General features: G+C 41.8%; 1 protein-coding gene across 10 annotated transcripts in view; it reads right to left on the minus strand.

The window, feature by feature from the left end:
• GINS1 (GINS complex subunit 1) overlaps positions 1-17,464 on the minus strand; it is a 41,147-nt gene extending 23,683 nt beyond the window's left edge. For 5 of the 10 annotated variants that reach the window (XR_012015247.1, XR_012015246.1, XM_072793600.1 and 2 more), the window contains exons 1-5: positions 17,233-17,462; positions 11,324-11,388; positions 7,297-7,395; positions 6,696-6,786; positions 804-920 (exon numbers count right to left, since the gene is read on the minus strand). Coding sequence is in view for 8 of the 10 variants with exons in the window: in XM_072793600.1 (XP_072649701.1) it covers positions 804-920; positions 6,696-6,786; positions 7,297-7,395; positions 11,324-11,388; positions 17,233-17,307 (447 nt within the window). In the remaining 2 variants the exon portion in view is untranslated. Of the gene's footprint in view, positions 1-803; positions 921-6,695; positions 6,787-7,296; positions 7,396-11,323; positions 11,389-14,735; positions 14,951-16,071; positions 16,359-16,921; positions 17,081-17,232 lie in introns of those variants that run through there. The other 5 variants (XM_072793596.1, XM_072793597.1, XM_072793599.1 and 2 more) reach the window with 5 other exon arrangements.
• Positions 17,465-20,936: the final 3,472 nt, after the last annotated feature.

The raw sequence follows: 20,936 nt of genomic DNA on the forward strand, positions 1-20,936 counted from the left end.
CATAGGTTCATTTCTTTCATTGTGCTTTCAAAATCTGTGGGCTGGCTTTCCGTTTTGTTTTAATTTTTAATAATATGTAAAATATTTACATAGTTCCAAATTTACAACTATTAAAAATATGCACACTGAGAAACCTTCTACCCTATTCACACCACCCCTTAGAGGTAGTATTTTTGGTTTGGATATATGTTTCCTTTCTTTCTTAATGTGTATTAATATATATTCATATACTCTTCCCTCTTAGACAACAGTTTCTAAGCATAATCTATGCATTAAAGAAAAATCCATTTTCTTTCTTTTTTCTTTTTTTTCTAAGATTTTATTTTTATTTATTCATGAGAGATGGGGGGGAGAGAGGGGGAGAGAGGGAGAGAGAGAGAGAGAGAGAGAGAGAGAGAGAGAGAGAGAGAGGCAGAGACACAGGCAGAGGGAGAAGCAGGCTCCATGCAGGGAGCTCAACATGGGACTCAATCCCAGGTCCCCAGGATCATGCCCTGGACTGAAGGTGGCGCTAAACCGTTGAGCCACCCAGGCTGCCCTAAAGATTTTATTTTTAAGTAACCTCTACACCCCACACAAGGCTCAAATTCACCACCCTGAGATTAAGAGCCACATGCCCTACCAATTGAGCCAGGCAGGCACACCAAGAAAAATCTGTCTTTATTTTTTATTGTTTTAAAAGATTTTATTTATTTATTCATGAGAGGCAGAGACAGAGACAGAGAGAGAAAGAGAGAGACGGCGGCACTAAACCACTGAAACACCAGGGCTGGCCGAAAAATCTGTCTTTACGGTATACTTACTTCTATATATAGGCTTTTCGGAGGTTTCATATCCTGCGTGATGTCCAAACCTTCGTCTCCTCCCAGTGACCTCATATAAGTAGCAAGGGACTTTTTATAATGATTGAACCACTCCACCTGTAAACATAAAGATGGTCATTTGACAAAGTTATAAGAAAACAAACTTGCAGAAATTGTATACTCATCCTTTCATAAACAGCACACTTCCCCACATAGATCATTACTGACCATGCACTCATTTAAATCAAGTATTACTGATTGCCTGCTATGAACAGCACTGGTCTGGGGATTTAGGATGGATCATTTAACAAAGTGAATAAAAATCTCTATTCTCACAGAAGTTACATCCTAGCATAATCACAGACCTAAGGAATATTCCACCAGGTACAGAACCATGAAAAATACACCATTTCAGAATTATGATCTCTTCAAACTCTGCATTGGCAGATTTTCTGAAAACTATAAAACCTGCTGAGAAAAACACCCAAATGTCCATCAACTGATGAGTGGATATGTCTATCTGTACAATGGAATATCATTCAGCCATATATCAATATTATTCAGCCATATATCAATGAAGTTCTGGTACATGTCAACACATAGATGAACTTTAAAAATATGCTAAGTGAAAGGCACAAAAGGCCACATATTGCGTGATTCCACTTAAATGAAAAATCTAATATGTAAATCTATATATACAGAGAGGGACATCTGGGTGGCTCAGTGGTTGAGCATCTGCCTTTGGCTCAGGGCATGATCCCAGAGTCCCTGGATCGGGTCCCACATCAGGCTCCCTGCATGGAGCCTGCTTCTCCCTCTGCCTGTGTCTCTGCCTCTCTCTCTCTGTGTCTCATGAATAAATAAATAAAATCTTAAAAAAAAAATCTATATACAGAGAAAGTAGATTATTAGCTTTCAGGGGCTAGGAAGAGGGGAAAGAATATGGAGTAACTGATAATGGATACAAGGTTTTTTTTGGGAATGATGAAATATTCTGGAATAAGATGATGGTAATAGATGTACAACTCTGAATGTACAAAAAAACCAGAGTTGTATACTTAAAAAAAATTTTTTTTAAGATTTTTATTTATTTATGAGAGACACACAGAGAGAGAGGCAGAGACACAGGCAGAGCGAGAAGCAGGCTCCATGCAGGGAGCCCGATGTGGGACTTGATCCCAGGTCTCCAGGATCAAACCCGGGGCCGAAGGCAGTGCTAAACCGCTGGGCTACCCAGGCTTCCCGAGCTGTATACTTTAGAAGTGTAAACTTGATGGTACAGAAATTATATCTCAGTAAATCTGTTACTTTTTCATTGTTGAGAGATATTAAAGAAGACCTAAATATATGGAGGGATATACCACATTCATGATTCAGTATTATAATAATATCAACTCACCTATGGATTCAATTTAATCTCAATTAAAAAAAAAAACAGTAGAACCTGACTGAGTCTAAAATTTACATGGAAAGGCAAAGGGACAAAAATATTTGAGACACTTAAAAAAGAACAAGATGGCAAGACTTACACAAGACTTACAATAAAGTTACAATAATTAAAACAGTGTAAAAAAAAAAAAAAAACAGTGTAGAATTGGTGAGAGGATAGATTAAGAGAATAGAAGAGAAAGTTCCCTATCCCAAATCCTGATATATTGACACTCAATTTACGACAAAAGTGGTACCACACATAGAGCAATGGGGAAAGGAGGACCTTTTCAATTAAGTGGTAGTGGATCATCTCCATATCTATATTTAAAATGCAACTTGACATTATACACAGACATCAATGCCAGTACCATAGATCTTCTCATGAAAGGTACAGCAATACAGCTCCTAAAAGACTACACAGAAAAATGTCTTCATAACCTCATTAGAAAGTGTGTGTATGTGTACGTGCGTGTGCATGTGCTTGTGTCCCTGGGTTCAATAATGCACCTGAATGACTCACAGAACTGGAGAGCAATACACTTACAATCACAATTTTACCATAGTGAAAGGGTAAGAATCAGAACCAATCGAAGGAAGACACAGGGTGAGATCTGGGAAGGTACTACAGGGTAGCCCCAAGATGGGCCAGTTTGGCATAAAGACTGTTTTGAATTAAAAAGCAATCAAAACCCAGCAGATTCAGGAAAAGCTCTTTACCTCCCTTACAAATGCCTTAAAACAATTTAGAGGACTTGCTCTAGGAAAAGAGTGATCACCAAAGACAACTACATTATACCACAAACAAGATAGACAGGAACCTAGCAAGGCCTGCTTACTCAAAGTCCTCTCTTTCTTTCCTTTGAAGTCCTAAACCTCTAACCCTTGGGGCACTTGGCTGGCTCAGCTGGTAGAGCATATGACTCTTGATCTCAAGAGTTTTGAGTTCAAGCCCCACATTGGACAGAGCTTACATTAAAAAAAAAAAAAAAAGTATATATATATACATACATACACACACACACATCATTTTGCCCGTTTTTGGAATTTCCATGTGTAGATTCCTTGTATGATGAAATTTGATTTTCTCCTGTTGGTCTGTTTCATGTTGGGGCACCAGGGTGGCTCAATCAGTTAAAGGTCTGACTCTTGATTTTGACTGTCATGATCTCAGGATGGTGAGATCCAGTCCCTGTGCACAGGGACTGCTTGAGATTTCCTCTCTCTCCCTCTCCCCTCCTCCCAACTGTGCAAGGGCACGCACTCTCTCTAATGAATAAATAAATAAGGTTTTTTAAAAAAAAGTATCAAGTCAATTGGATTCTTAGTCTGGCTAAAAGGACCTTGATGGGGACAGGATATTCTTGCTCCCTGACAGTAAGCAAACATGAAACTTCCAGTGTCCTCTCCCTAAGGAATCATGACACACTGACCTGGCACAATGATGTGTAACAATATATACAAAGTACCATCGACCAGGGAGGCTCACACAAGTTTTCGTGTCCAGAATTTTTACCAGGTGTTCATCACACAAGGATCATTGCTCAATCACTATCCATGTGACAGCTCCATCTCTAGCTCTCTGGAAGTTTGACTGACCTCAAGGGATTCAAAGCTCCAAACCTAAGATAGCAAGAACCCTCAAGTTTGAAGCCAGTGAATTAGAAGGGGGGTAGCCCTGGGAACCCCCAAACCTGCGGTTGGTGTCTGCAGTTAAGGGCAGTCTTAGCCTGTGAGGTTTATTTAGTCAAACTCTAGATAGTATCGAAGTCATCGCAAGCCTGTAGTAGGTATTACCATCCTCATTCTGTAAATGAGGAAATGCAGGCATAGAGAGAACTCAAGTCACTTGCCCAAGATTAGACAGTGGCAGAAACAACATAGGAACCCAAGTTCATGTGACTCTAGGCCTATGTCCTTAAATACTGGGCTAGCTTTGAGCCTTAGTGACTAGACAAATGAAGAGGTTTTTTTTTAAATGATATAATTTTTTTCATTTAAATTCAATTAATTACATACTGTATTATACGTTTCAGAGGTGGAGTTCAGTGATTCATCAGTCTTCTATAATACCCAGTGCTTATTACATCACATGCCCTCCTTAATGTCCATCACCCAATTAGTCCATTTTCCCATCCCCCTCCCCTCCACCAACTATCAGTTTGTTTGTTAAGAGTCTCTTATGGTTTGTCTTCCTCTCTGATCTTAGCTTGCTTTAGTTTTCCCTCCCTACCCGTACGATCCTGTTTTCTTTTTTAAGGTTTTATTTATTTATTTATTCATGAGAGACACAGAGAGAGGCACAGACACAGAGGGAGAAGCAAGCTCCATGCAGGGAGCCTGACATGGGACTCGATCCAGGAACTCCAGGGTCACAGACTGGGCCGAAGGCAGGTGCTAAAACCACCGAGCCACCCAGGTGTCCCAGTTTTGTTTCTTAAATTCCACATGAGTGAGATCATAGAATAATTGTTTCTCTGATTGACTTACTTTGCTTAACATAATACCCTCTAGTTCCATCCACAATGTTGCAAATGAGAAGATGTCATTTTTTTTTTCTATGTCTGAGTAGTATTCCATTTTTGCATTCATGCTCTTCAGGGGTATTGGTCTGTAATTCTCCTTTTTGGTGGGGTCTTTGTTTGGTTTTGAGATCAAGGTAGAGCTGGCCTCATAGACTTTGGAAGTTTTCCTTCCATTTCTATAAAACAACAGAATATGCATTCTTCTCGAGTGCATATGGAACATTCTCCAGAATAGATCATACACTGGGTCACAAATCAGGTCTCAACCAGTACCAAAAGACTGGGACCATTTCCTGCATATTTTCAGACTAAAATGCTTTCAAACACAAGAGGAAATTTGGAAAGAACTCTAATACATGGAGGTTAAACAACATGCTACTGAACAACGAATGGGTCAACCTGGAAATTTAAGGAGGAATTTTAAAAATTTATGTAAACCAATGAAAATGAAAACACAACTGTTCAGACAGATCCTTTGGGATACAGCAAAGGTGGTCCTAAGAGGCAAGTATACAGCAATATAGGCCTTACTTAAGAAATGAGAAAAATACACAACGCAATGTGGCACCTAAAGCAGCTGGAGAAAGAACAGCAAATAAAGCCTAAACCCAGCAGGAAAAGAGAAATAACAAAGATTAGCACAGAAATAAATGAAATAGAAATCAAAAGAAGAGTAGAACAGATCAATGAAATTAGAAGCTGGTTCTTTGAAAGAATAAGATTGATAAACCCCTGGCCAGACTTATCAAAAAGAAAGGACCTAAATTAATATAATAATGAATGAAAAAAGAGAGAACACAACCAACACCAAAGTAATACAATTATATGAACACATTATGAGCAACTATTGGCCAACAAATAAGGCAATCTGGAAGAAATGGATGCATTCCTAGAGATGTATAAAACTGAATGTACCAGGGATTCCTGGGTGGCTCAGCGGTTGAGTTCCCGCCTTTGGGTCAGGGCATGATCCTGGAGTCCTGGGATCGAGTCCCACATCAGGCTCCCTGCATGGAGCCTGCTTCTCCGTCTGCCTGTGTCTCTGCCTCTCTATGTGTCTCTCATGGATAAATAAATAAAATCTTTAAAAAAAAAAAAAAAAAAACACAACTGAATCTACCAAAACTAGAACAGGAAGAAATAGAAAACCTGAACAGACCCATAACCAGCAAGGAAATTGAAACAGACATCAAAAATCTCCAGGACTAAGTGGCTTCCCAGGGGAATTCTACCAAACATTCATTTATTTATTTATTTATTTATTTATTTATTTATTTATTTATTTATTTATTTATTTTTATTTATTTTTTATTTTTATTTATTTTCCATTTATAAAAAGATTTTATTTATTTATTCATGAGAGACACAGAGAGAGACCGAGAGAGACAGAGAGACAGAGAGACAGGCAGAGGGAGAAGGAGGTTCCACTCAGGGAGCTCAACATAGGACTCGATCCCGGGACCTCAGGATCATGCCCTGGGCTGAAGGCGCTAAATCACTGAGCCACTGAGCCACCCAGGCTGCCCCTCTACCTAACATTTAAAGAAGAATTAGTCCCTATTCTTCTAAAGCTGTTTCAAAAAATGAAGAGTTTTGTTACAGATATTCACGCTAATTAGAAAAATGCACATGTGCTCCCATACACACAACAGTCTCTCTCTCTTTATGGAAATCCCTACATAATAATGCCAGTTTTTTATTCCTACTGATGGATCACTAATAAGTAACATAATGGGACTTTTTTGTTAATGAGAGAGGTTTCCATGTAGCATTTAGAATTACTCCATTCTCATCACAGTATATACTAAATACATACAGACCAAAAAAGTGCTAAAAAAACAGATGTTAAAGACAAAGAGTAATACTATAAATGCCATTTCAGAACAATGCCAGAAGCATTTTTTCACATTCAGAAATGGGAACAACAGCACGAGCTTACTTCTTCGGCAGACATGTGAAACCGTAGAGCGTTGGGCAGGACACTGCCATACTCCCATCTGAGCGCTCTGATCCGAAGCAATCGGTCATACCTGGGATATAAAGAAGGTATGAGACTGCATCACCCTAGGAGACGCCTTGGGGACAATGGGGAAACTTAAGTATGGACTGGATGGGTATGGGGAAGGGTTCTTGGTTTCTCTAGGTTGAGAATGGTGCCATGGTCACAGGATAAAAGGCCCAAATGTCCTTATTTCTTAGAGATGCATACTAAAATATTCAATGGTAAAATCCCATCATGTTTTCGAATAGTTTAACACAGATGAATAAAACAAGATGAAGCAAATACAGCAAAATGTTAAAAATTGTTAAACCTATATGATGGCTCCATAGGGGCTCATAATATTATTTTCCCTAGTTTTATGAATACAGTGATTTTTCATGATAAAAAAAATTAATGGAAAAAAAAAGTATTTAGAATGCTTCTGTAAGAAAAATAAATCTAAGAATTTCTGTCATCCATTTGAAGTAGTTAATTAGGAAGCTACATGGAAAGCCCTCCACTGTTTCCTGCCACACCAAGCAAAAACTGAGAAGCTCACAAATACGCTACAGCACAGCGTCGATTCCTCAACAAAGAGCAGTGTCGAAATTTGATGGTTGGTATCAAGTCACTTCGTCCACCTGACTTTACTTCATTCCTGGTAAGAATATATAAGAAGAAAAGAACAAATATGTGTATTTCAGCATAAGGAAAATTTTCAAAACCAACTAACAACTGATTTGCATGTTTGTATCTATTTATAATTACCAGTTAATCTAACCAAATAGTACCTGCCTCCACATCAGAGCTTTTACTAGTATATTAAAAGATAAAAAAGCCAAAAGCCAAAAGTGAACTAATCTACTAAGATCATGCTGTCAATGTTTTGTTTAAGCATTTGGTATTTTGAATTTTTGCACACTGATTAATCTCCATTATTTTCAAAAGATAAGCATTATGCTTACTTACTTTTTGGAATTCCTTTATCATGATGGGATAAGAAACAAACTTAACATCATGGTTCACAGGTTTATGGTCTTATGTCATGTTTTTATTTGAAATGGTACTACTCTTTTGTAGTTTTTCCAAATCCTTACAATAAAGTGAGTTACAATGGAGTCAAAATGGTTCTTCATTTATCCCACAAATATTTATTGATCTTCAACTATGTACATGTCCTATACTGCAGTGTTCTTCACATAGAGAGGGAAAAATTTTGGTTTTACTCTATAAAATGCACATCCTCGGGATCCCTGGGTGGCACAGCGGTTTGGCGCCTGCCTTTGGCCCGGGGCGTGATCCTGGAGACCCGGGATCGAGTCCCAAGTCGGGCTCTAGGTGCATGGAGCCTGCTTCTCCCTCTGCCTATGTCTCTGCCTCTCTCTCTATCTCTCTGTTTGACTATCATAAATAAATAAAAATTAAAAAAAATAAAATGCACATCCTCTTAGGTATTAGACAAGTATCACATTTAAAAACCAGATGTATAATTAATGGGCAAAGAGTTTCAGAATTACACAATAAAGGATTATGAAAATGAATGGTGATTACAGCTGTGTAACATTATGCACATATTTAATATTACTGAACTGTACACTTAAAATGACTGAGATGACAAATTTTATGTTATTTATATTTTACCAAAACAAAAATGATGGGGAAAAAAAAAACAAAGACAGATGTACAGAATGAGGAAAACTCTACTTTGGAGTTTTAAAAGGAATTGGATGAATATGAAAAGGATTCCTTCCTGCAGTGCCTGCTCTAGGCCTTGAAAATAGAGGCAAAATCTATGTCCCTGTCGTATCAAGTCTTCTAGATCTGCTGTGTACACTTGTCACTCTCTGAAAGATTTGTTCTCCACATTGTTTACCATGTGTTCTGGATTATAAAGAAACAGTCAGTACAGGGCAGGCCGGGTGGCTCAGCGGTTTAGCGCCACCTTCAGTCCAGGGTGATCCCGGAGACCGCGGATCGAGTCCTACGTCGGGCTTCCTGCATGGAGCCTGTTTCTCCCTCTGCCTGTGTCTCTGCCTCTCTCTCTGTGTGTCTCTCATGAATAAATAAATAAAATATTTAAAAAAATAAAAAGTACAAAGATAACATCAGAGTATTTTGTTAAGTACATAAGGACTTCCTAAAAAACCGTTTTTTTACATCAGCAATTAAAAAGGAATAGATCTTTTCTGACAAATTTTAACAGAAACTGGTAATAATGAGTGCCTTCCATCACCCACCAAGGAATTAGGAGGATGGGGCATGGAATTTTGGATCACAAATTTGCAAATGGTACAAATATAGCAAATACAGGAAAATCATTCCCTTACTGGACTAAGGCCTATTAAGCTACCTCCTAAATAAATTTGTCTTTAATCTGTTCACTTTCAACTAAGTCAAGGTCACCTCTGCTATCACCTGTGAGACCAGGATGCTATCACCTGGTTATCAACTGGCTGACCAGCATGCTTCCCTCTCCTCTTGGTCCCCCTTGTCTACTGTCCATATAGCAGACAGGGTTATCTTTTATATTTATCTATTTATTTTTTATTTTTATTTTTTTAAGATTTATTTTTATTTATGATAGACATAGAGAGAGAGAGAGAGAGAGGCAGAGACACAGGCAGAGAGAGAAGCAGGCTCCATGCCGGGAGCTCGACGCGGGACCCGATCCCGGGACTCCAGGATCACGCCCTGGGCCAAAGGCAGGCGCGAAACCGCTGAGCCACCCAGGGATCCCCTATTTTTATCTATTTAAATTCAATTTACCAACATATAGTATACCGCCTAGTGCTCATCACATCACGTGCCCTCCTCAATGCCCATTACCCCATCACCTCACTCACCTCCCCCTTCAGCAATACTGTTTGTTTCCTAGAGTCAGGAGCCTCTCATGGTTTGTTGTCTTCTCAGTTTTCCCTACTCAGCTTCCCCCCTTTCCTTATGGTTCCTTCCATTACTTCTTATATTCTACATATGAGTGAAACCATAATTGTCATTCTCTGATTGGCTTATTTCACTCAGCTTAATACAGGGTGACCTTTGAAAACATAAACATGCCACACGCTTAAAAATCTCACCTGATGTCACCCTTTGCCTGCTTGCTAAGCTTCAGCCACACTGGCCTTCTTTATCTATCATTGTCCTGATCATCCACCCTCCTTCACAGCTCAGGGCCTTTGCATATGCTGCTCCTTCCACCTAGGATGCTTTCTGCCTACAATCACTGCCTTATTGAAACCAGCTTCTCCTTTAGAGCTCAGCTGTAATGTCTCTTCCTTGGAGAGAACTCCTGGATTCCTCAATCTAAGCCTATCTTTGATTCATTATTCTCTCCCCTGGAACTCTGTTGTTTTCCTTCACGGCATGTATCCCAATTTGGTGTATCTGTATTTACATCTGTCTTCTGCACTGAACTGTGAAGGCCATGGGGGCAGACATCTTGACTGTGTTGTTTACAGCTGAAATACCAGAGCCACTTATCAGCACAGTCAATGAGTACTGTAATTGCATGAAATAATAAACAAATTGCTTGGGAACTTGAGATTAGGACTTTACTTCTGCCTTATACTTTTTGTAAACTGGCTGCAATTCTGGTTCTCATTCCATCTGTGAAAATTTTTCTGTATCTCTTCTTAAACATCGCAGTTGGAAAATGCTCCCATTGTTCATGTGTTCCACCAGATCTTACCAGCACGTTACTGATTTCTATGCCCAAGTAACTGATAAAAACACTGTACCTAACAAGGCCAAAGATGGAACTTCACGTCACAGACAGACTTCTCTCTAGCCTGAGATCTGAATATCTCACCTTTGATCCTGGAGTTGGTGGTTCTTTTTGTCTTACTCTTCACCAAATCATAAGAACCTATCAACTCTGTCACACAGCTCACTGTCTTCACTGGGCCACCACCATGCTCAGCTCCAAATGTTCTCTAAACCTAGAGCTCTCTCATTCACCAGGCTGTAGCCTTCCATTAGCATTGGTTCTTGGTGAACCGTGCACAAGCTTGGAAATCACTGCTGCTCCTACCAAGTCTATAAATTGAATGTTCTCCCTTTAATGCACTAAGGCAGCTCTTAGTGAAAGTGAGCAGTGGAAACTATTTTGTTTCACTGTTAGGATCTTTATTTGCTCCTATCTCATCTCTTCTAGATTCACTCTAATTCCTTGCAAGTGATATCATTCAAATAACAAATATTTATTGAGCATCTACTATGTACCACGCATGATTCGAATCTGTATACATTTAGGGTGGTCAACACAAATCCCTTCAGTCCTGTATAGCTACAGTATGATCAGGCTCACAGAGAATTAAAAAAAAAAATCATGGGGCACCTGAGTGGCTCAGTCGGTTAAGCATCTATCTTTGGCTCAGGCCTCGCATTGGGCTCCCTGCTCAGTGGGGAGTTTGCTTCTCCCTCTCTCTGCTCATTCATGTTCACTCTCTCTCTCAAATAAATAAAATCTTTAAAAAATAAGTAAATAGAAATTTTTAAAAATCGTATCTAAAAACTGATGTGACATTATCTGATTTCAGTATCATATTTCTTAAGCTTTTAAAAAATATCAATCTCATAAAACTTACACATCAGACTGGTTTTGTTCATATAAAGCTTTCATCTCCTCCAGAACTTGCCTGAGTCCATCCTCCTAGAACACATAAAATGATATCGATACACATCCATTAATTCCTCCAAGTCTATAGCAACGTTTGATCTACTCTACATTTCTTATTAAAAAACAATAATCCATTTATGCCTTACAGGGGTGGCTATAGCAAGTGTCGGTAAGGATGAGGAGAAATTAGAACTCTCATACATTAGAGGTAGGAATATTGGTACAGCCCTATGAAAAGCAGTATGATTCTTCAAAAAGTTAAACATAGAATTACCATATTACCCAGCAATTCCACTCTTAAACACTCGAGACTTGAAAATACATATTCATTCAAAAACTATGTACATAGGGGGATCCCTGGGTGGCTCAGCGGTTTGGCACCTGCCTTTGGCCCAGGGCGCGATCCTGGAGTCCCGGGATCGAGTCCCACGTCAGGCTCTCGGCATGCAGCCTGCTTCTCCCTCCTCCTGTGTCTCTGCCTCTCTCTCTCTCTCTCTCTCTATCATAAATAAATAAATCTTAAAAAAAAAAAAACTATGTACATAAATGTTCAGAGCAGCATTATTTATGGCAGCCCCAAAGTGAAAACACCCATATATCCCTCAACTGATGAACCAATAAACCAAATATGGTATATCCATTCAAAGGGCTATTATCTGTAGAGAAAAAGGAATGTAGTACAGTGTGCAACAACATGGATGAACTTTGTAAACAGTATTCTAAGTGAAGTTAACCATATACAAAAGGAAAAATATTGTGTGATTCCACTTACCTAAAATATCTAAAATAGGCAAATTCATGGAGATGGAAAGTAGATTAGAGGTTACTGGGGGCTGGGGCAAGAGGGAAGTAGGGAGCTATTGCTTAATAGTTACAGAGTTTCTGTCTGGGTTGATGAAAAAGTTTTCGAAGAAGAGTGATGGTTGCACAAGGATATGAATGTAATTGAAAGCGCTGAAGTGTACACTTAAAAATAGTTAAAATGGGTGCCTGGGTGGCTCAGCGATTGAGCAGCTGCCTTTGGCTCAGGGCGTGATCCTGGAGTCCCAGGATTGAGTCCCATATCGGGCTCCCTGCATGGAGCCTGCTTCTTCCTCTGCCTCTCTCTCTGTCTCTCGTGATAAAGAAATAAAAAAATCTTTTAAAAATAAAATAAAAATGGTTAAAATGGAAGATTTCATGTTATATATATTTTACTACAATAAAAAAATAGACCAAAAAAGCATTATAGGGATCCTTGGGTGGCTCAGTGGTTTAGCACCGCCTTCAGCCCAGGGCGTGATCCTGGAGTACCGGGATCGAGTCCCATGTCAGGCTCCCTGCATGGAGACTGCTTCTCCCTCTGCCTGTGTCTCTGCCTCTTTCTCTGTGTCTCTCATGAATAAATGAATAAAATCTTAAAAAAAAAAAAAAAAAAAGCATTATAAAAGGGAATGAAGTACGGACAATACAACACCATCAACATACTGATTAAGGATATTCTCAAATACATCGTACTAAGCAAAAGAAGTCAGATACAAAGGAATACATACTGTATGATCCCTGCTGGCCCTTTATAGAAAAAGTATGCATCTCCTGGCACACTGAATCTAGACCCTCCCCCTCAAAAAGACAAATATAATCTGTAGTCACAGAAAGTACATCTGTGGTTGCCTAAGGCTGGAGGTGGTAGGGAGCCACAGAAAGGGAGAAGGGAATTCTTGGGGTGACAGAAATCTTGACTGTGGTGCTGCTTACAAGGACGTACACAGTTGTAAAATTAAAACATTCTGCTAAATTTTATTTTGTTGTTATAAATTAGTATCTCAATAAAATTAACCACAAAAAAACCCACACAACAGTCCTATATAGAAGCAATAAGGCATGACAAAAGTATGTAAATAACTTTAATGAAAACAGATCTCAAAAGATTACTACAAAAAACAAACACTTGGGATCCCTGGGTGGCGCAGCGGTTTAGCGCCTGCCTTTGGCCCAGGGTGCGATCCTGGAGACCCGGGACTGAATCCTACGTCGGGCTCCCGGTGCATGGAGCCTGCTTCTATCTCTTCCTGTGTCTCTGCCTCTCTCTCTCTCTGTGACTATCATAAGTAAATAAAAAAATTAAAAAAAAAAAAAACACTTTTGGTTTGCAACAATGGAAGGACCAAAGGAATTTCTCTACTACCTATCTTGGGACAAATTTTTTAAAGATTTTCCTTTGGAAGGATACAAACATTAAAATTTTGGAGTTCAAAAACATTACACAGTAGGTAGTCAGCAATCCAAAGATAAGTGACCCAACTATTTTTAGGGCCAACATATATGTATTAACAAAAACATTTTAGCATTATTAATATAACTACAAAACAACTTAACCCTGTTCAAACATAAGAAAATACATAATTCCCAATAAAAAACCTAAGCATGACCTCTGTCTTCCCTTTCATTAAGTAGTTAAAAAGAGAGCATGGAGAAGTCTGATTTATTAGAATTCAGTTAAATAGGGGTGCCTGGGTCACTCAGTCGATTAAGCATCTGCCTCGAGCTCGGGTTATAATCCCAGGGTCCTGAGATCAAGCCCTGCATGGGGCTCCCTGTTTTGTGGGAAGCCTGTTCCTCCTTCTTCCTCTGCCTGCTGCTTCCCCTGTTTGTGCTCTCTGTCAAATAGATAAATAAAATCTTTAAAAAAAAAAAAAAAAGAGAGGGATCCCTGGGTGGCGCAGCGGTTTGGCGCCTGCCTTTGGCCCAGGGTGCGATCCTGGAGACCCGGGATCGAATCCCACGTCAGGCTCCCGGTGCATGGAGCCTGCTTCTCCCTCTGCCTGTGTCTCTGCCTCTCTCTCTCTCTCTATCATAAATTGAAAATAAAAGAAAAAAATATTAAAAAAAAAAAAAAGAGAGACAGACACACAGATGCCTGGTGGCTCAGTGGTTAAGTGTCTGCCTTCAGCTGAGGGCATAATCCTGGAGTCTCAGGATCCAGTCCTACACTGGGGTCCCCTCAAGGAGCCTGGTGCTACCTCTGCCTATGTCTCTGCCTCTCTCTGTGTGTCTCTCGTGAATAAATAAATAAAATCTTAAAAAAAAAAAAGAATTGTTAAATATTTCTTTTATCAGCAAATAATATTTTAAGGAATAGCTGAAACTCCTGCATGATTAATAGATCTACAGGTATACAAAAGATGTGTAAAATAGTTCTATAAAAATAGACAATTTTATAAAAATGATTTCATATTTAATTTTTTTTTTTAAATCTGTAGTGAAAAATTGCACTGTTTTGTATTCCCATGTCAGGCTGGGAGCCTACGGTAATTTTCCTAAAAACTCACTTAAACTATTACCAGTTCTGCATATAGAAAGTGGACAATCATTTCAATTTGCTGAACACAGCAACTAACCTTGAGAGATCCTGGAATGAACAAGGCAGAGTTCCTGCTCTAAATCCAGTGACTATCATCTTCCTGGGAGGAATGATTCTTGAAGAGTCATGTGGGTAATGGGCCTATCAGCCCTCAGATCAATCAGATGGATTGGCCTGTCCCTGCTTGGCTGTGTCAGAGCAGTCAGCCTCCCTAGGCTGAGTCTTCCAGGCTACTGAGTCAGTCACCTGGCTGGCAGGTGGGTCTGTCAGTAGAAGGTGCATGTGCAAAAGGTGCTCTGCCAAACTAAGACCTAGAAAAAGGAGTGATTTTATAACTTCTAAGTCCCGCCCCAGCTCTCCCAAAAGTGGTAAACCAACACTTAAAATTTGTGTGAAACAGAGAGCTGGATGGACTAAGGGTCTGAAGAGCCAGTTGCAGGGCTGGTGTGGCCAGTTTCTGCTGACAAGCCTGTGCCTCTTTGGGCTTATTTCCTCTTATGTTAGATGACCTTCAAAGTGCCCAGCTGTCTGACTGCAGTATGGAGTCATATTTTACAGCCTACACACCTTGGCATTCCAGAATCTCTGAACTTCCCACTATTGTCTCCTAGCTTTTTAAATGAGGTAACTGTTCTAAAAGAACAGTAATCTAGGAAACCTGTGTCGGAGGTGAGGCTCTGCTCCAATATGCTGTATGTTCAGACAGTCCCTTAATTGATCTTTAATTTCTCTTGGCTCAGTCTCATCTGCAAAATGACCTGTTTGACCAGGCGCTTTTTAACGTTCAAAACAAAACTCAGGGCAGCCCCAGTGGCTCAGCAGTTTAGCGCCGCCTTTAACCCAGGGCATGATCCTGGAAACCCGGGATCGAGTCCCACGTCGGGCTCCCTGCCTGCCTGCCTGTCTCTCTCTCTGTCTCTAATAAATAAAATCTTAAACAAAAAAAAAACAAAAAAACCTCACCTTTCCCTAAACACTTCTCCTGAACTCTGATGTTGTAACTCAGAGAAAATCCCCCCAAGACCCTCTGATTTCTCCCTTTCATTCATTACCCACCCCATCTCCACTCCTGTTCTAGCAGGTGTAAGTCCTACTTGCCTTGTCTCAGAAACCCAGACACTGATTTGTGGGCCCAGTGACCAGACATAGTTTGGATCACACCCAGCTCTTACAGCAGGTCTGAGAGCGATCAGAACCACCCATAACCATCTCCCTGCCACCATTCTTCCTTGTTTCCAATCTGTTCCGCATCGTGCTGCCATCATTATCCTCAAAACATAAAACCTTCCCTAACACTCCCCTGTCTAAAATCCTTTACTGGCTTCCAAATGCCTTATACGTGAATACCCGGCGCTCCTCCGCCTAGAACACACCTTTGTAGCCTCTGCACACCTCAGTCACTCCTTCCTACGTGACCATGGGTCTCTGTGCGGCTGTATCCTTGGGATGCAATGCCTATCTTCCTTCTCAGGGTGGGGATCTCATCCTTCCAGGCGTGGGCCAAATGCCCCCTCCTCGACGCCAGGTTCATCCCAGTATTCCTCCTTGTGCTCCTATGTACACCTCTCTGGTGTCCTCACGGTGCATCCTAATACTCTTTGTGCCCCTGTCCCTGGCAGGGGAGCACATGCCCTGGCATCCACCCAGCCGCTGCCCTATGCTGTGGAAGGTAGACAAGTGTAGAATTTAGAGTCCAGATCCGGAGCCGGACTGCAAGGGTTCAAATCTTAGTTCCACTTCTTGCTGGCCACGGGCACGATACTCAATCTCCCCAAGCCTTTGTGTACAGGGCTGGAAGAAATGCTTTAAATCTCAAAGGGTTCTTAGGAGAATAACAATAACAGAGGCCAGGTGCTTAGTACCCTGTCGGGGTAAGTAACAGACACATATTATTAGTAACAAGTCGTAGCAGCAGCCGTGGTAGAAATAAGTACAAAACACGGACTTCGCCGCTACTGTCGGGCACAGGCCGGAGAACCTGGGCTGCGCCGCCCTTAGGAGCCCTCACGCTTCCCCATTTTTTGCACAAGACAAAGCCGGCACCGAAAGCTTGCGGAACTGCCCGAGGCCCCACGACGCAGTCAGGGTCCCCGCCTGGCGCAGAGGCCTCGCTCCCGCCCGAGCGCGCAACAAATCTGGATTGTCACCGGCACCGAGAAACGCTCGGTCAGACACAAAGCCCCGCAGTACTGCTCTGCGTGGAAAACACGGGGGGAAACAGACCCAGAGAATTCACCAACTCGCTGGCAAAAACAGGGGTGCTCTCTTTTTCCTGCTAAATCTTGCTTTCCCGTGTTCCAAAATGTCTGTTTCCGACTTCAGAGCAGGCCCCGCGAGAAAACCCGGCCTCCAAGATCTCAGGATCCAGTCCCACATCCGGGTCTGCAGGGACAGGGCAGAACCCCAGGGTCGCCTACCCTCCCCGGCCCCGGCCCCGGCCCCGGCCCCGGCCCCGGCCCCGGCCCCGGCCCCGGCCCCCGCCCCCGCCCCGGCCCCTCAGCAAGACTAGCCCGCTTCCCCGCGTCCTCCCTCACATTGAAGGCCGGCAGCTGCCCTTCTGGCGCGCGATGCAGCTCGCGGACCAGTTCCATGGCCTTCTCGCAGAACATAGCCTACGCGCTCCGGTCCCGAGGCCCACGTCGACCGCCGGCTCTCACGCCAACAGTCGCCGGGGTCACGCACGCCGCCCGGGGCTCCCACGGTTCCCGGTCCCACAGCGGCCGACACTCGCCTCCGCCCGGCTCTTTGGCGCCAAACACGCCCAACCAATAGAAACGCGCTCTGGGCCTCGCGGCCTACGGCGGCGGCCAAGGGACAGTTGCCGCCGCCGCGCAGCCGCACTCTAGGAGGGGCGGAGGCGGGGGGTGGGTGCCGCGTACTGCCCCAGGCCGGCTCCCCGGCTGCGATCCACCTGGTCTGAGCAGACTCGCAGCTCGCGATGGATGCTTATCTCGCAACTTCTTTTTTCCATTTATTCATTCATTTTTATTTATGACCAAGGGGGTTCACTCTGAGGTTGAGAAGGAACGCTCAGAAACTGGGTGTGCTTTAATCTTAGGACATAGCATTTCGTTTTAGTTTTGCAGGTGGGTTTTTGTTAACTAGAAAAGGGGAACCAACTCTTATTGGGTATCTCCTGTGTGGTAGGGGCTGTGACATTCATTTAATTCTCATGATTAATCGTCAGGTGGTGCTTCTAAGACTCTTGGTACTGATTAGAAAGCAAGATATGTAACTTCTTTTTCTTCGAGTAGACTCTGAGCCGACCCTGGGGGCTCGCACCCGGGACTGACTCAGCCAGGGAGCCAACAACAGAACTTCCAAGGTCACGCCGCTTCTCAAGTTACTGACTTTTTTTTTTTTTAAAGAAGAGCTTTATTTATTTTTTTAAAGATGTTTTATTTATTTATTTATTTATTTATTTATTTATTTATTTATTTATAGTGACACAGAAAGAGAGAGAGAGGCAGAGACACAGGCAGAGGGAGAAGCAGGCTCCATGCAGGGAGCCCGACGCGGGACTCGATCCACGGTCTCCAGGATCACGCCCTGGGCCGCAGGGAGCGCTAAACCGCTGCACCGCCGGGGCTGCCCAGTCAGACTTTAGATTTAAGATTGCAACTCCCAGTACCACCTTTGATGTTAAAGGAGTAATTTTATTTATTTTTTTTTAAGATTCTTATTTATTCATGAGAGACACACAGAGAGAGAGAGAGGCAGAGGGAAAAGCAGGCTCCATGCAGGGAGCCTGACATGGGACTCGATCCTGGGTCTCCAGGATCAGGCCCTGGGCCGAAGGAGGCACTAAATCGCTGAGCCACCTGGGCTGCCCAAGGAGTAATTTTAAAACGCTTTTAAAATAACTCTAATCACAAAGTCTACAGAAGGGGAAAATACCCTAGATTAACACAAATTCACACAGCCATAATCTTACCTACATGATTACGGAAATTTTCATAACCGCATAGATTTGATTCTATCAAAGAAATGACTGCTATACAAACGATTTGTTTTACTTGGCTACCTTTTACAAAGCAATATTTTTAAAAAGGTAATATTACTGGATTCATTCCAGCTAACTCTAGAAACCTTCTCTTTTGCAAATATATATACAATAGATGTGTAATCTGGAGAATGAGCATGGGAATGGCCTACAAAGCCTTTGAATCTTTAAATTAAGTGAAATTTCCTTTTCAGCTCTACAGTAAGGCATAACTTACCTAAGTGTTATTAAATACACAGATCTGTAATGGACTGTGCTACAGGATTGCATGCCAAAAATCGCCAGTATCCACAACCTTCCTGTGTCATAAACCTTTTTAATTTCAGGTCCTTACCTATACAATGGGGCCAACGGTATGGACTTCTGAAGGGTTGTAATGACTCTTTACTCCTTCAGCAAATATTTATGAAGTGCCTACTATATACTGCGCATTGTTCTAGACACTGAATATAAAGTAGTGAACAAAGTTCTTGTTCTCAGAGTCTATGTTCCAGTGTGGGATACAGATATATTGATGATAAATTTATTAGTTTAGTGCTAAGAAAAATAAGCCAGGGCAGGTAAATAATTCTGTAGTCAGTGATGATGAGAGGATCTGAGGGTTTGGAGTTAGTGTTCAGAGAAGGCACAGACCTGTAGTGGGGAGGGAATAAACCATGTGCAGGTGGGGCCATAGGATAGGCAGAGAATTACACGTGCAGCAGGAATGCAAGTGCAAAGGTCCCAAGGAGGGGGATTGGGTGACTCACACAAATGCCAACCATACCTCTCCGGGGCCCCTGCATCAGCAAGGAGGCAGTGACACTGGAGCAAAGTAAGGGAGGGAGGGACTCCTGGGTGGCTCAGGCTCCCCTCAAGGAGCCTGCTTTTCCCTCTGCCTATGTCTCTGCTTCTATCTCTCACGAATAAATAAATAAAATCTTAAAAAAAAAAAATGTAAGGGAGGGAGACTCTAGTGGCTGAGATCAGAATGAGGGCTTGAGGCCATGCCAGGTAGGACCCTGTAGGCCCTATCATAAGCTTTCTGTTTTAAAGAAAACTTGAGTGAGTTGGGGAACTATATATAGGTATTTTTGAGCAAAACAAGTGACAGGACTGGACCTACATCTTTACATGGACCTTTCTGACGGCAAAGTAAGCAAAAGTTGGCAAAGGTGGAGGCAGGAGACCACTTATTAAAATTATTGTTAAAATAATTCGAGTGAGAGAGGATGGCAACTTGGCCCAGCATGTGGATGGAGGAGGTGGTGAGAAGTGGTTGCATCCTGGATAGATTTTGAAAGGAGTGCTGAATCAGGCATAAGAAGATTCAAGGATGATCCCAGAGTTTTGGCCTAAGGAAATGCAAATACAAGGCTACCATTCCTGAAGCAGGAAGGTTACACATGGAGTAGGGGTGGGGAAAGAGTTGGGAGCTCAGCTTTGAACATAACTTTAGGTGAAATGAGTGAATGAGTAAACCATTAGAGGAACCTGCAATTCAAGGAAGGAGTGTGGACTAGAGATACAATGTGGGTGTCATCAGTGTAGGGTTGTATTTAAAAACAGACCACATGGACAGTGAATGTGGAATATCAGAGAGCAAGAACTTCCTGTCCCCTTCTAGGTCCTCTTCTGTATTAAGAACCAAATTGCTATAGGACAGATTAATAGGAGAAAATCAAACTTAGTTTCCTGCCTACAGGAAATTCACATTGATATGGAAATTCCAAGGACAATTGGGCAAAATAAAGTTATATATTATCTTGAACTAAAGAGAATCCGGTAGGGGTCTGGGACTTTGAAGGGAAAGAATGCAAGTCACAGGCTGAAGTCTGGTAATTAAATGCTTGCCTTGCCATATAGATGGGTCACTCAGGTAAAATTTGTCTCTGGTAATAAACATTATTCTGGGAAAGACTCCAATTTAGATTCTCCTGTGTAGTTAAGGGAGGGACAAAAAGCTTCTTCCATAGGGAGGAAGTCCATAGGGTCTTGATGGCCTTCAGCTCAAAATAATCAAGCCAAAGTGTCTACCTTGGAGTGGCCTGGCCCTTCGCCCCTCCAGGACCAAGAGCTGAAGACTAGGCCTAATGCCAGCCAGGTTCAATATCCCTCACTTTGCTTTTTTTTTCTATTAAAGAGGATTTTGTGAGTAATAGGGTCAAATTTTTTTTTTTTAAACTCAGTTTCTGGATTCCTAATCTCCAATATGTGTTGGTATAACACTTTAAAGAATTCACCATTTAAATTCTA

This window comes from Canis lupus, chromosome 22, assembly GCF_048164855.1.
Source record: "Canis lupus baileyi chromosome 22, mCanLup2.hap1, whole genome shotgun sequence".
NCBI lineage: Eukaryota > Metazoa > Chordata > Mammalia > Carnivora > Canidae > Canis > Canis lupus.